Here is a 12,018-nt window from a genome sequence, read left to right as displayed (position 1 = left end):
CTGAAAAATATTGTATTCTATTGTATTCTATTATATAATGTGCCAAAGTGAGTTTTCCCCTAAAACAAGCCAAATAATCTGCCAGTGAGGTAAGAAAATGTATTATTTTGCTTGTTTTAAAGAAAAACTGACTTAATTTTGACTTGTTATTTCTGAAAACAAGACGATATTTTCTGCTCGTCTAGAAAATGCTTCTTGATTTAGGAATCTTTAGATATTTGGACTAGAAACAAGGCAAAAACTCTTAAGTTTTTTGCAGTGGTTGCAGTAAAAATGAAAATCAGATTATTATTTACTTAATTTTTTAATAAAAAAAAATTAAAAATTCAAAAAATCAAAAAAAATTAAGTACTTATTTACTTAATTCAACAATTAAAACACTAATGAAGATATTATAATTAAACCTTAGAAATGTCTGTCCCTCAGCTGAAAGCCCCAAGCAAAAATTCGACCTCAAAGTTTTTAAAAACATCATAGAAATTTCATATAAGGGAAGTGGTTTATAGTCGCATGATGTGATCGCGCGTCATGATTTTGCCAAGTACGATGCGATCCTGGTTTAACATCTATGTTGATCCTGGAACATAATTTTTGTTGCGAAATGTAATCCATACCTATTTCCTACCCCTAAACCTAAGCATACTTATAAATTATAATTATAATAGATGCATAACAACCATGTAGAAGTGGATAAACCTAACCGTAAACCTAAACTTAACACAAACTGTAAACATATCCGTTAATTCTGATTGGCTGATTGAAATGTTGTTCCAGGATCAACAGAGATGTTAATCCAGGAGCATGTCCTACTTGGTGAAATCTGTGCTGTATGATTAACAGATTTAATTGAGTCTTTTTCGTTTTTACATATAGATACTGATAAATATGCATATGTGAAGAGCAACAAACATGGTGACAAGAAGCTCAGGGTTTTTTTGACCCACAAGAACAAACTATGAAAATGCATGCTGCTCTGCAGGGTCATTTTAGCACAGCTGTGATTTTTCCACTTGATTTTGCGAAAGAAAAGCAATTTAAATCTGTGTGATGGAGCACGTGTGTGCACCTGTTTGTGTTCTCCAGCAGTCTGAGTGTCCCGTCTGAAATGAAACAGCCCATCAATTCAGAGCCTCAAGCCAACAGATACACACTCTACTGTGGGAATGATGCTCATTAAAAACTACATCCTCATCCCAGATGAACAGGGGCAGATGTAGCCATAGTAAACCATGCAATGGGATTAGTGTGTTTTTTTAAATATAGGCTTTATCATCAACAAAACAAAAGAAAAACATGAAATTCTAAAGGTTGCACGTCAAAAAAAAATCTTTATATTCAGCAAATAATCCAAATGAATGAGTTTTCACTTTCAGAACTCTCAGGAAGTGTATTGTTCAGGGATGTTCTGTGTGTTTCAGGCCAGGAGCTGATGCGGCAGCAGGAGAAGCTGCAGCTGTTGGAGGGAGGTCAGCGTCTGACTCAGGATCAGCTCTCAGAGCGTGTGGCAGAGCTGCTGCGGGCTGAAAAAGCCCACGGAAAACTCCAGGCTGAGCTCAAGAGAACCTCAGACAGTCTGGAAAACACCCAGCAGGAGCTGCAGGACTCACGGTAAACTCACAACCAGGAGGCAAGCTGCCCCGATAACAGAATATTCTCGGAACGTTTCGTAACGTTCCTTAAACGTTGTATAAATGTTAGCAAGTAACTTTAAAGGTCCTGTGAAGTGTTTTGAAATGTGCAGTTTTTTTTCGATGTTTGACGTAATCTCAACTGAAAAACGAAGAGAGGGCGGGACATAGAGTAGCTCCTCCCCTTTTAAAAAAACAGCTAATAGTGTTTTGTTTTTATCACAGCTCTGCCAGTGAGAGTGGTTGAGATCAAGCGCTCAAGATTTGATGAGAAGCTGAAGTATGAGGTGATGTGAAAAAAAAACGATCCATTTAGGTTATAGGTCTCAAACTCGATTCCTGGAGGGCCGCAGCTCTGCACAGTTTTGCTCCAACTCTATCAAACACAGCTGACACAACTAATCAAGCTGTTCAAAAATACTAGAGACTATTAGGCAGTGGTATAAAGACTACTGAAAAGTCATACTCATGTAAAAGTACCTAAAAATGTACCTAAAAATGTAGTCCAAGTAGAGTAAAAGTAACTGTTGTGAATATTACTCAAAGTATGAGTAAAAAGTAGCCCTTTCAGAAGTACTCAAGAGTAGTGAGCATTCCGCTTTAAAAAGCTGATGCATTTACATGTAATTTGTGGATGTGTGTAAACGTAACATTCTGTAGCTCATTTAGTTATTGCTCAGCAGGCACAAACGCCGTAAGACGCTAGTATTAGGTTAGATTTAGGTTGTGACCAAAATGTAATGTCTAGCCAGCATCTACATTCCGTGTCACTTCCGGTGTGTGGTACATTCCCTTTCCGTAAAGAATCTGTAATTGTAAATATGTTTCGGGACTGGTATAAGAGTTTTGCGTCTTGTTAAATTTTTTTCGAAAATGTAAATTCGTTTCGTCCTTGGTAAAAACGTTTTTCCCTTGGTAATTGTGTCTTATGATAGGTCAAAATGTTTTTCAAAATGTACAATTGTCCCGAGCTTCGTAAAAGGGTTTCAAACTTTGTAATGTTGTTTTGCACTTCCAGGCCACCGTACAAGTGATGTTTTATAAACAAATTTCGGGAGGAGCACGCGCAGAAGTTTCAGTATCAAATACGTCATTGACAATTATTCTATTATCCAATCAGTTCTTGACCAAACCCCTATATATACCAAAGCTGTCTTACCTGCAGCATCTTACGACTTTAGCATCCCTCCACCACCCCGTCACCCCACATCTTAAGCATTACAATCCCGGGGGGAGCGTTCTGGGGCCAGGCTAGATACTTGCTCGAATCCCAATTCCTCTCTGTTTCCTGATAAGGGGAATAACTTGAGTTTGGGTGTCTTCCCCGAGCTCAGAGCCCTCTCCCCGGACATCACGCCAAATACGCTTTATTCTGAAACTATTGAAAGTGTGAACTCGTGAAACAGCACGCAGAAGTATAATCGTACGGCTACGCACAAGGCAGGCACCGTGGGTCACACCGATTACTCGACACAGAAGTATAAACCAGCCATAAGCCTGTAGAATAATGCAAATATTAAGGGAATGTTTGTAGAACCTAAAATTTTTAGTTGGCTAGAACCTTTTGGAAGATACTCCAACTAATCCATTACTTGAGGAAAAGCATTGTTGCTATGTAAAATTAAGCATGTATTCTTATTTATGCAAGAAACATCCAATCATAGTAATACTTCTCTTATATTACATTGCCAGTGCTTCATCACATGGCAATTAAAATCAATACTATTGATCAAAAAAGTTTGGAAAACTTGGCAGCTGGTTGCATATTGGTTGGCTGTTGTTGTTGTCTGTTTTCCAGTGTGCTTGAATGCAGTTTGAGTGATTAGTTGGACAGACAGCTTTCCAGACTCACTTCCTCAGGATGACACTTTCATATCACACTCATATTAAGACTGCTAGTGGAGCTATGAGCCGATTAATCCAAAATTCTCCGCTTTATACTGCCTTCGAGTCATGTCTGAATGATCGTATTTACCAGATGAGCGCACATGAACGCCGCCACAATGCCAGTATTACCAGTAGAGAACTCTGGATTTTCTCTGAGCCCTGCTTTCTGAGTTTACGGCAGGTCTGTTGTAGGAATATTTCAGTCTGCTTTGTGGATGACAGTTGCTGATCACATAAAAATAGATCTATTTTTGGAGTTTGTATATAAATGAAATATTTTTACCACATTTTTTTTTACGATTGCCTATTACAACGTGGTAATCTCCCTTTAAAAATTCCATTCTTAATAACTTGTATTCCCTACCTAGGAGATATCAAATAAATAACTTGGGCAGGTAGCATGTGATAAATTTCAACCAGTGTGATATTAAAACTGGTTAGTTATATATTTCCATGAAATATATAATGAATTATGAATTTCCCTGAATATACAATTCAAATATATATTATATAATTGTATTTGATTAGAAAAAAACACATAAAAAATATATATATTTCACCCAAAACTGAAAATTTCCCCATAAATTACTCACCCTCAAGCCATCCTCTGCATATTTGACGACTTCTGTCAGATGAATGAGGATATCAAACCGCCTGTAATTAATTGAAAGCTAAAATGTTGATAGATTTTTTTTTTTTTTGCATACACATTTTTATTTGAACCAGAGATCATCGTCATCCTCATCATCATTATGTGTCATACGCCGAGTTACAGGTCAGCCAAGAAGTTAAGAACATGCATTTGGCAGCCGGAATTCAGTACTTGAGTTTATCATTTAAATATTAGATATATTTCTGTTACAAAAACACATTAATCCGCTTTATAAGACATGTGTTAACCCCCTGGTGGCGTATGGTTTAGTTTTATGCACATTTAAAAAAAAAGCTTCAAAAAAAGGGCCACTACCCAAAACCATTATAGAAGAGCAGCAAGCATAACTTCTCCCACTGTTTTCATCTGACAGAAGAAAGTCATACACTGATGATGGCTTGAGGGTTCACATAGTGTCACATTCATTCATTCATTTTCCTTCCGCTTAGTCCCTTATTTATCAGGGGTCGCCACTGTGAGGTGAACCGCCAACTATTCTAGAATATATTTTACGCATCGGATGGCCTTCCAGCCACAACCCACTACAGGGAAACACCCATAGACTCCCAATACACATTTAGTTAATCCAATTCCCTTGGATTAGTGCATGTGTTTGGATTGTGGGGGAAACTGGAGCACCCGGAGCACACCCATGCCAACACACGGGGAGACCATACAAACTCCACACAGAAATGCCAACTGGCCCAGCCATGACTCAAACCAGCGACCTTCTTGCTGTGAGGCAACAGATCTAACCACTAAGCCACTGTGCCACCCCTTTCAATACACAATACATGGAGCGTAGCATTAGTTCAGGCAGGACACGACAGTTAAACTTGCATCAGCTGACAGTCAGCAGTTCATGACGTGTATCTATCCGGTTCTGACATTAATTCCTTCATTTTCTTTTCGGCTTTGTCCCTTTATCAATCAGGGGTCGCCACAGCGGTATGAACCGCCAACTTAGCCAGCATATGTTTTACGCAGCGGATGCCCTTCCAGCTGCAACCCATCACTGGGAAACATCCGTAGACACTCATTCACACACATACACTACGTATGCATACACACAATTTAGCTTACCCAATTCACCTATATACCAAATGTTTTTTGGACCGGAAACCGGAGTACCCGGAGGAACCCCACGCGGACACGGGGAGAACATGCAAACTCCACACAGAAATGCCAACTGACCCAGCCGGGGCTCGAACCAGTGACCTTCTTGCTGTGAGGCGATTGTGCTACCCACTGCGCCACCCCAACTCCTCCTAGCTTATTTCTGATATCACTTTCGAAGTATTAGCCAAATACATGGTAATCAGTCTTGTGTCTCTTGAGTTTACATTAATTCATAATCAATCAAAATTGATAATCACTATGTTCATCCATGTCTACATGGACGGGCAGGTGGAGTTTTGCCCAAAACTAACTGCATGCTTAATATACAGTGGTGGAAATTAGTATTATTTATAAACACGTCACCATTTTTCTCAAAAAACATATTTCTAAAGGTGCCGTTGACTTGAAATTTTCCCCCAGATGTTGGTAAATCCATATATGCAAAGAAAACAAAACCAATTAGTTTACAAATTAAGCTATGTTTAATAAAATGAAATGACAAAGGGAATAATTATTGAGCATATGAAGAAAGGGAAGTGTAGAAAGGCATGGAAAGCCCAGACAGCAGCTGAAAGCCCTCAGTAGTTATTTAGCTTTCGTCAATGTAAATTAATATTCACTGCTTCAGTCCAACATCTGAATTACCAGTATGAAGATGAGCGTGGACATTTCAGCAAGACAATGATCCAAAACACAGCCAAGGAAACTCTCAAATGCTTTCAGAGAAAGAAAATCAAGCTGTAGAATGGACTAGCCAATCACCTGACTTGATTTCAATAGAAAATACTAATTAAAGATTAGATTTGATAGACGAGACCAGGGGTGATTTTAGGATTTACATTGTAGGGGGGCTCAGCTCTTTATAGGTTAAAAAAAACAAATAATATATATATAAAGCCTAATATTACATTTATAAGTAGTAATTTAGTAGTAATACACCTAAAAATGTTCTTTTAATATGGTGGATTTGTATACGAGTATTCCACTGTATTACATTGACAGGCATAGCCATTGACAGGCATAGTTCTCAGTGAGCCAAATAGGCTCAATCACTTATTGACTGTAGTAAAAACCACTTTCTATATTCAAGTGCATTTTTTGTTTCCATGTATTAAATAAGTAAACCGCCACTTTACATATAAATTAGTGAAATACATATAAATATATATTTTTTAACTTACAGGCTAATTCACATATTTCACAAATTAAATGATAATAAAAAATAAGTTTTTTTTTTTTACTAGACAACACTTGATGTTTCTATCTCTGTCAGTGATGAGTACATTCTCTAAGTGCTTCTGTCACTGTTTAATCCTCTCTGTGCAAGACTGTATGGTATAGTTACCGCCACACAAACTGTAAAGTGTTTAATATTGGTAGTTCATTTTGAAATAAAAATAGCGAAATGTTCGTTAATAGTTACATTATTCACTGGAGGAAAACAGCTGTGCTGATGAGGAGAAGGGGAGAAAACCTGCTCCTCCGTGACATTGGGATACAAGGTTATCTATGTCATAGAACTGCAAATAAGCAGATATTATAACAATTTATCAATAAACACACCTCGTTCTCTCGCTGTCCGCTGTGGTTCGCTGATCAACTGAAAAACAAAAGACAGGGAGGAGCCGAATTCTGCCGCCGTTTTCATATCAAATTTAAAGGGGACTGAGATTATAATTTAGTGTACAGATTATGAGCTAATAGAAAAAAAATTAAGGGGCTGAGTAGAAATATAGGGGGAAAAAAGCCTTTTATATAAAGTATTAAATACGTTTCGATAGTTAAGCACTTTTTCCTTGTGTCATTTCATTGTCATTACTAATCTTTCATTTTTTATTTATTTTTTTAATCTTTATGTGTGTATTGTTTGGATTTTTACCAAAATCTGATTCAATTTCCATGTCAATAGCTCCTTTAGAAATATTATTCCAGGAACATGACGTGTTCATGTTCAATACTAATTTTCTCCCACTATATCTACGTATTTTGGATGAAAGTGATCCTGATGGAATTACTGTACATGACTATAGTTATAAACCCTTAGATATGGCATTCAGCATCAGCTTTGAGATTAGGACTCAAAGTGGATTCCTAACGAACCAACAGCTCGTACAAATCACGAGCATGTGAACAAAACAGCCCAAATTTTTTTTTAAAACAAAGCTGTAATTCTCTGGACGGTTCAGAGTGGTTTTTGCCTTCACGACCCTTTTACTTCTCGCTCCTATGAGGTGTGCCGCTCAATGGAGGAATCACAGAGGATCTGATTCCGTGTGTGAAATCAGATGTTTAACTGGCTGGAAGGGGACGAGCGAGTGCATCTTAACTAGCACCTAGCCAAAGGTCTCTTGTTCAGTCAGCCATCCGCCGCTGCTCAGCGCAACTTCCCATCTGCCAATACGCATTACAGAGGATTTAGTAATTAAGTGGTAAGTTGAGGACTAAATTGGGTGTTTGCGGGCCTCAGATCTACCCCGAGGTCCCCGCAGCCATGCAGATAGGGGATTCTAATTGCTGAGGATATTGATCATTCCTGGCGAGGGCGTGCTGGGGGATTTCGCAAGCCATCGATTAGCTGTTCCTGTGGCCTCTTCGCCAATGGCAGAGAAAGAGGTAGGAGAGCCACGTGGGGCTTTCATGGGATCTCCCCATGCTCGTCACCACCCGAAAAAGCCACACATCACCTAGTCAGACGCGCGCTTCACTGCCCAGACACCGTTTTTAGGAGCGTGGGCTTGTCTTTTGGCTTGTTTGAGTGTAATCTGGAGGGTTGAAGATATTTGGGTTGGTCAACACGTCTCGCTTCTGCTGCTGGAAGCTTTTCCTTTGCCTTTTTTCAGGAGTGATTTGAAACACTGCGATGGGTCTGATTTGTTGATTTATGCATGAGCTCATCAGCGCCGGGTTCTCGTAATTAGTTTCATTAAATATTCACGCTTGCCTTCTCTAATTAAATCTAACCCCTCTCTCATGCTTACCGTTCCTGCATGCCTCAATTAAGATGTGTTCTGGTTTGTTTGACTGACTCGTCGAGTTGAAGATGTTTTGCAGTGTACTGAAGTGTCACACTCTCTCATGCCTATACACACTTCCTAATGAAAATAAAAATTCAGCACTCAATGCATTGCAAAAAAAAGACCAGCTTAATCTAGAAGTACATTAACTAACTCAGTGTTTCCCAACCCTGTTCCTGAAGGCACACCAACAGTACACATTTTCAACCTCTCCCTAATCAAACACACCTGACTCAACTCATCAGAACATTAGAAGAGACTCCAAAACCTAAAGTTAATGGGTCAGAAAAGGGAGACATTCAAAATATGTTCTGTTGGTGTGCCTCCAGGAACAGGGTAGGGAAACACTGCACTAACCATTGGATACGTATTGCACCTAGAATGATTCAATGTGCAAAATAAGTAGAAGAAAAATAACACCGACTCACTGAAAATACATGCTTCAGCTTACATTTTTGTAGAACTAAAACATACATAAACTGTTTGACGGCAGTTTCTAGGTTAAATGAACACTTGAGGACAGTCAACAGCAACACCTTTTGTTTCTTTTCACATTAATAATATTCTCAGGGACATATTATAGATGAATAATGGATTATTTCCATGCATATTTTCAAATATATACCTAAAATACATGAAAACGCATTGGTTGGGTTTGGGGTTATACATCAAGACCCGCCTTATTGGTGACATCTATCTAAAACATACAACAAAAAGTACCCCAAGTAATGTATTTCAGATTTGCAAAAATGTTCACTACCTGAAAAAAGTCTTGTCGTTGATCCTAGTTATGAGAGCAACAAACAATAACTTGACCTTAGTTGATCGTTTGGAAAAGTGGCAGAAGGTCGATTTTTCTGATGAATCATCTGTTGAACTGCATCCCAATCATCACAAATACTGGAGAAGACCTATTGGAACCTGCATGGACCCAAGATTTTCTCAGAAATCTGTCAAGTTTGGTGAAGAAAAAATCATGGTTTGGGGTTACATTCAGTTTGGGGGCATGCAAGAAATCTGCAGAGTGAATGGCAGCATCAACAGCATCAACAAACAATCATCAAAGTTCCTGAAAGCAAAGAAGGTCAATGTGCTCCAGGATTGGCCAGCCCAGTCACCAGACATGAACATTTTTGAGCATGTCTGGGGTAAATGAAGGAGGAGGCATTGAAGATGAATCCAAAGAATCTTGATGAACTCTGGGAGCCCTGCAGGAACGCTTTCTTTATTGATGAGTTATTTGAGTCATTGCAGAGATGTATGGATGCAGTCCTCCAAGCTCATGGGAGTCATAGACAATATTAATTCTTTTTTCCTGCACCATGACTTTATATTCTTTACTGTACATTATTTCTATTAAGTGACAAGACTTTTGTCTAAGCAAAGTCAGACCTTACTGTCCTTATTAAAGAATTAAAAATCAAGGTATGATCATATATTATTTTGGTAAAATAAGCGTAATCTAGAGGCCTTTGCCTTTCATATAAGCCACTTCTGATACCAAATGATCAACTAGAAGTCAAGTTATTATTTGTTGTTCCTAAAACTTGGATAGGCGACAGTTTGCAACAAAACAAACCCGGAGCAACTTATTTTACATAAATGTAGGCTTACTATCATATTTTAATTAAAAAATAAACAATAAAATCAAGCAAATAATATCAGTTGCAAAGAATATGCTTACAGAGAAAACAGAGTTCAATGTATTCAGCGGGAGTGCACTTAATATACACTACACTTGATTGCAATTACATGGCAGTGTATTATAGTTCAAATTTATATTCAATGAAATTAGCGGAATTGGAGTTTTTATCCAGTTATGTAGACTTAAACATATCTACGTGGATTGTGAAGGTTTTATGATAAGCACGTTAACCTTAAATGTTATAATCAAATAATAAAGCTACAGTTATAAATGATGATGAAGTACCTCACGTTTAGTATGTCAATGTACTTATTTAAAGCAGGACACAGGATTGTTACAGCATAGTGAATGTCCATGAGTGGCCCAGCCAGAGCCCAGAACTAAATGCTATTGAACATCTCTGGAGAGATCTGAAAAGGGCTGTACACCGTCGCTTCCCATCCAACCTGATAGAGCTTTAGAGGTCCTGCAAAGAGGAATGGGCAAAAATTCCCAAAGACAGGTGTGCCAAGCTTGTGGCATCATATTCAAAAAGACTTGAGGCTTTAATTGCTGCCAAAGGTGCATCAACAAAGTATTGAGCAAAGGCTGTGAATACTTCTGTACATGTGATTTTTCAGCTTTTTTATTTGTAATAAATTTGCAACAATTTCAGGAAATCTTTTTTCACATTGTCATTATGGGGTATTTTGTGTGGAATTTTGAGGAAATAAATCAATTTAATCCATTTTGGAATAAGGCTGTAACATAAAAAATGTGGAAAAAGTGAAGCGCTATGAAAACGTTGCGGATGCACTGTAAAGTGTTAGTGTTCTGGAGTGCTTAAATAGTGAAATAAGCCTCATGTGTTCCTCTACAGGAGTCTGCTAGATCGTCTGAAAGCAGAGGCCAGCAGCAGCAGACAGGATGTGCTCGGCGCTCAACAGGAAGCTATGAGACTCCAGCAGGAGAAACAGCAGATCCGGGAAGAGCTGAACGTCTGCAGAGAGAGCCTCTTAGCCATGCAGTCTAAGGTGAAGCCATTTCACACTCATCCTGCGCTGATTCAGGGCTTTAAACGCTGGCATTATTAAACAAAAGCACTTCACAAAGCCCCCTCTAAGGTCAAGATCCACCGTATTGATCTGTATTGATCACAGAGTGCCTGAGGAACAGTGCATGCTGGTATGTGGTGAGTGCATGCTTATGTGTACATGTGGATTTGTGGAAAGATCATGAACTCCACATGTCTGTGTGTCTGATATCCAGCATGATTTCAGAAAGGTCTGTCTTGTGCTCTAATACTTCGCACATTCAAAATAGTTGTCTTCACTTAAAATAGCGAGTAAATCTAGTGGCTTAAAATGTTTAAAAGAACTATGTGCATAATTATACAACCCCAATTCAAAAAAGGTTGGGACAGTATGGAAAATGCAATTTAAAAAAAGAAAGCAGTGATTTCTGAGTTTACTTTGACTTGTTTTCCATTGCAGACAATACAACAAACATTTTTTATGTGTTTTTCATGATTTTTATTGTTTGTTTGTTTGTTTGTTTGTTTGTTTTCAAAATAAACACTTATTTCAATTTTGGTTCTTGCAACACATTTAAAAAAAAATTGGGGCAATATTTTAACAAGACAATGCAAAACCTTATTCTGAACACATTACAAAGTCCTGACTGCAGAGGAAGAGGAAACATGTACTTGACTGGCCTGCCTGCAGTCCTGACCTGTCTCCAATAGAGAATGTGTGGCTCATTTTGAAGTGCAAAATTCGACAACAAAGACCCTGTTCTGTTGGCCACCTTAAGACTTGTTTGCAGAAAGAATGGGACAAAACTACACCTGAAACACTTCATCACTTTGTGTCTTCAGTCCCTAAACGTCCCTGTAAGTGTTGTGAAAAGGAATGGCAACATTACAAAGTAGGGATGCTCCGATCGATTGGCTGAAGATTGGTATCAGCCGATAAACACAAGTTGGGACAATATTTCAACAAGACAATGCAAAACCACATTCTGCACAAAGTCCTGGCTGCAGAGGAAAAGGAAACAGATACTTGACTGGACTTCCTGCAGTCCCGACCTGTCTCC

The 12,018-nt window shown here is 38.5% G+C and overlaps 1 protein-coding gene across 1 annotated transcript in view; it reads left to right on the top strand.

Annotated features, from left to right (window-relative positions):
* LOC130231466 (centrosome-associated protein CEP250) overlaps nt 1–12,018 on the top strand; it is a 275,795-nt gene that overhangs the window by 231,000 nt on the left and 32,777 nt on the right. Inside the window, 2 exon segments of the mRNA XM_056460798.1 lie at nt 1,419–1,608; nt 10,805–10,958. Coding sequence (XP_056316773.1) covers nt 1,419–1,608; nt 10,805–10,958 — 344 coding nt within the window.

Source organism: Danio aesculapii, chromosome 7 (genome assembly GCF_903798145.1).
Source record: "Danio aesculapii chromosome 7, fDanAes4.1, whole genome shotgun sequence".
In the NCBI taxonomy this organism is placed as follows: Eukaryota; Metazoa; Chordata; class Actinopteri; order Cypriniformes; family Danionidae; genus Danio; species Danio aesculapii.
This window is presented reverse-complemented; position numbering and strand designations above follow the sequence as displayed.